Below are 3,786 nucleotides of genomic sequence, written 5' to 3' on the forward strand. Positions count from 1 at the left end.
GTGTGTGTGTGTGTGTGTGTGTGTGTGTGTCACTCTTTACAGGATGTGAACTGAGCACAGATTGGATTACTTAAGCAGTTCAGATGCATTTTATAGGCAAGACAGCTATCAATCTATGAGATAAATGACAAAAGTATTCAACCAGACACTAACACTAGGCCTGTATAACAAGGCTTCAGATAACAACGCTATCTTTAACAGTAGTTTTTTTTTTTTTTACAATCAACCTCAACTCTTTCATTAGCTGTAGAAGTAGACATTAGCCAAAGTAATTTAGCAGTTTTATTCAAGTAGCTTACTGTTCTTAAACATATTATGCTTTTCTGAGTTTTCTGTCATATCTACAATGTTATGTTGGATTTTCATGTTAAATGTGGCCAAAACTTCAAACACTGAGGTAAACGTCTACTCTCAGCTAAGTCTCACACAAGCCAAACTCCTGTAATCGGTCATCTGCTCCAGGCAGGACTGGGGTGTTTGTTTAAGACAATGCGGTGTTAACATTGTTGCATGTAGCTACATGCTAAGAAGCCTTTCAGAGGCCTTTATCTGCAATTTTTGGTAGCAGAAAGTGCTGCGTTGTTCCATAACAATCTAACGTTAGCATACTGCTAACTGTTAAGTAGCTACATCCTAATGCAACATAGCTGTAATCTTGGCCAATGCTGGTCATTTCTTCTTCAGATGTTAACGAAGTTTAAATTTGGGGACATAATTTGAAATTGGGAAGAAATAATAAAATTGCATAATATTGCAATATGTTTAAAATTAGCAATTATATTGTATCGTGACATAAGTGCCATCTTGATATCGTATTGGGAGGCCTCTGGTGATTCCCACCCTTAATGTCCAGTTGTGTAATATTTGGTTTAGAAGCCTGATTTAGACGGTGATTTTTCAAAGTACAAAGTCCTGCTATATACTCCGTTGCAGTAGTTCCAGCTTCAAGTAGTGAAACAAACACGGAGAAGCTCCATACATTCCAGGAAGCATGCTGTCCAATTAGAGCAGACTGTTCTTTTCCGGGAGGAGGGATTAAAAAGACAGGCGCTCATACAGAGCATCTCATACAGAGGGTAAATACAGGTGCAGCAGCCATGGGCAGCATGAGAAAAATAAGGTTTTTTTTTTTTTTTAACATTAAGCATGTAAACATGTTCTAGTACAAACACAAAATGCATGTATAATCCTAAAAACACTATATAATAGTTTTAAGTTTTGAGGTACTTGTACTAAAGTTGAGTATGTTATTTCCACCGTCTGCTACTTTATACTCCAATACATTTCAAAGATAAATATTGTTCTATATACTCCACTATATTTTTAATTAATTTTATTAATTATTAGGTACTTTTCAGGTTAAGATTTTAAAGCAAAAAACATATGATGAGCGTATGAAATACAATGTATTGTTGTGTCCGATGTCTGAGTCACCAAAGCGTGATTTTTCTCTCTTAACTTTGGAAAAGGGTTTCTGATCAAATCCTAAAAAGGGAAAAATATTCTAAAAGAAACGCAAAGAAACCACCTTGAAGATATGTGAGGCGGAACAGTTTTTTTCTTCCTCTCCACCCCCTTATTTAGCTCACCACCCTCCAAATTAATTTCTGAGCCTTTAAGTGGGAATGGACCCCTAGGCAGAGAACATCTGGATTAAATTACCTACCTGTATACAAAGTAGTTAAAGCTAGCTCTACCTTGACCAGCTACACTTATGAAATATTACTTATGCATAGATGTATTAGTTTTAACAATCTATAAATATAGTATAAAATCATATATTAGTCACAGGTGCCATTTGCCTGCAGAACGAGCACTTTTACTACTTTGATAGGTAAAGTACTTGTTTAATACTTATTTTACTTGTAATGGAGTATTTTTACATTGTTGTATTGATACTTTTACTTTGACCGGCTTTTGCCATATTGGTTGTGTTGAAAGAACTTTTAAATAACCTCAGCATCCCAGTGTTCTACCAAACATGTTAAATCATTGCAAAAATGAATCTTTTTTTTTTTAACTACGGCTGTGCTTGTTGCTAAACAGGAGATTTGAAAATAAGCTCAAGTGACATTGATTTTTTTTTTGTATCTGCTTTGTTGAGGCGAAACAGATTGGATATCATTACAGCTGTGTAGATGATAACAAAGGAACTTTAACATCTACTGCACTGAGCCTAACACCTTTCGTGATATCATCATGCTTTCTTTGCACAATGTCGCCTTATCTTTTAAATCCTCTTTACTCCGTTATTACAAGCTGCATTTTCTTGTTTCCATATTTACATTGATTTTTATATGGCACAACATGATTATTTTTAAATTTCTCCAAACAAATGATGTGGAGTATGTCTTGTCATTGTTTTAACAATAATAAATTAAATGAACAGAAGACATCCTGGTATTTAATAGTGGCTATTACAGTATATTATAGTTTACTACAATTTTTCTCTGCTGTCTTTCTCTACTTCTTTTATCTCAGAATAACACAAATGCAGCAGCAGAAGGAGAACCTGACAGCGCAGGTGAATGAAACTGTAGCCAAACAGCTGGCCCTGAAGGGGGAAGCTGCTGCTTTAAAGGTTGCCCTGGGTAATATCACATCATCCTTACATCAGCTGGCTCTGACAGATGCCAGCCCATCAACAGAGCCTGACCAAACACAGCTCAACCTAACAAATCCAACCAACCATACAACAAAGGTCAGTTTGGACAGCACCTGCAGGGTACAAATGGAATTTGAAGCTTTATTATGTTACATTATGGTCCCATGATTGAATAATTTAGTCTAATTAGAGCCGGTTTTATAGCTGCGTATATTGTATAAGAAACCATTCCAGGACATTTAACGAGACTCATATAAAGATACTAGTATTACTCATTTTTGACGAGTGGGCAGTTAACTCCACATAATTATTTTTGCTTTTTCTTGATTTAACATTTGGCAAGCAGAGGGGGACACTGAGTAGGTACAGGAGAGAGGATTCTGGCAAGGTACATGTTGTTCCAGAGCAGGGTTACTAACCACTGCAGCATCTCTGAGGGTAAAATGACACAGAAATAGGCTAATGTGTCCTGTGTAAATGGCTGTTTAAAGGCAGGATGTTCTTTTTCCGCAAAAGTGATGGAGAAAGCGAAATTTTATTGTTTTTATGAAAGCATTAAAGTTGTGTATTTCTGCTTCCTGTTCAGTGGGGCGAGGACCTGCTAAAACAGACTGAAGAGCTGGACCGGCAAATTCAGACCAAAGACAATCTCATCAGTAAGATCAGAGAGGAAATGGAGCCTCTAAAACTGACTGCCAATAAGAAACTGGAGATTGTGGATGACATCAGTGAGGTGACTATATTTTACTGTCTAAATACTTTGAATGTTTAAAGCTTAATGTAAAGGGTTTTTTAAGCCATGCTAGCAGCTCTATGGATGGTTCAGTCAGTGCACCACCACTTTGGTCCAGACAAAAACTTTCAGATGGATATTACATGGCATTTTGCACAGACATTCTATGTCCCGAGAGGATGATTTCTGACCTTTCCTCTAGCACCACCATGCAGTAAATGTGGTGAGACTTTTAACTTTTCATGTAGCACTGTCATCAGGCTAGAATTTCAATTGTTGCAATTCTTTGCATTATAACCAAATACCTGCAAAACTGATGACATTCTCAGCAGTACTTTGTGTTTATTGCTAATTAGCAAAGTTATGTTAGCATGCAAACGAGCAATAACATTTATTGCTGTTAGCACTCTGATATTAGCATATAATTCAAATGATTCCACTGTACATA

The 3,786-nt window shown here is 36.5% G+C and overlaps 1 protein-coding gene across 1 annotated transcript in view; it reads left to right on the forward strand.

The window, feature by feature from the left end:
- lamc3 (laminin, gamma 3) overlaps positions 1-3,786 on the forward strand; it is a 98,990-nt gene that overhangs the window by 90,178 nt on the left and 5,026 nt on the right. Inside the window, exons 22-23 of the mRNA XM_032539737.1 lie at positions 2,482-2,701; positions 3,192-3,338. Coding sequence (XP_032395628.1) covers positions 2,482-2,701; positions 3,192-3,338 — 367 coding nt within the window. The remainder of the gene's footprint in view (positions 1-2,481; positions 2,702-3,191; positions 3,339-3,786) is intronic.

This window comes from Etheostoma spectabile, chromosome 16 (assembly GCF_008692095.1).
Source record: "Etheostoma spectabile isolate EspeVRDwgs_2016 chromosome 16, UIUC_Espe_1.0, whole genome shotgun sequence".
NCBI classification, from domain to species: Eukaryota; Metazoa; Chordata; class Actinopteri; order Perciformes; family Percidae; genus Etheostoma; species Etheostoma spectabile.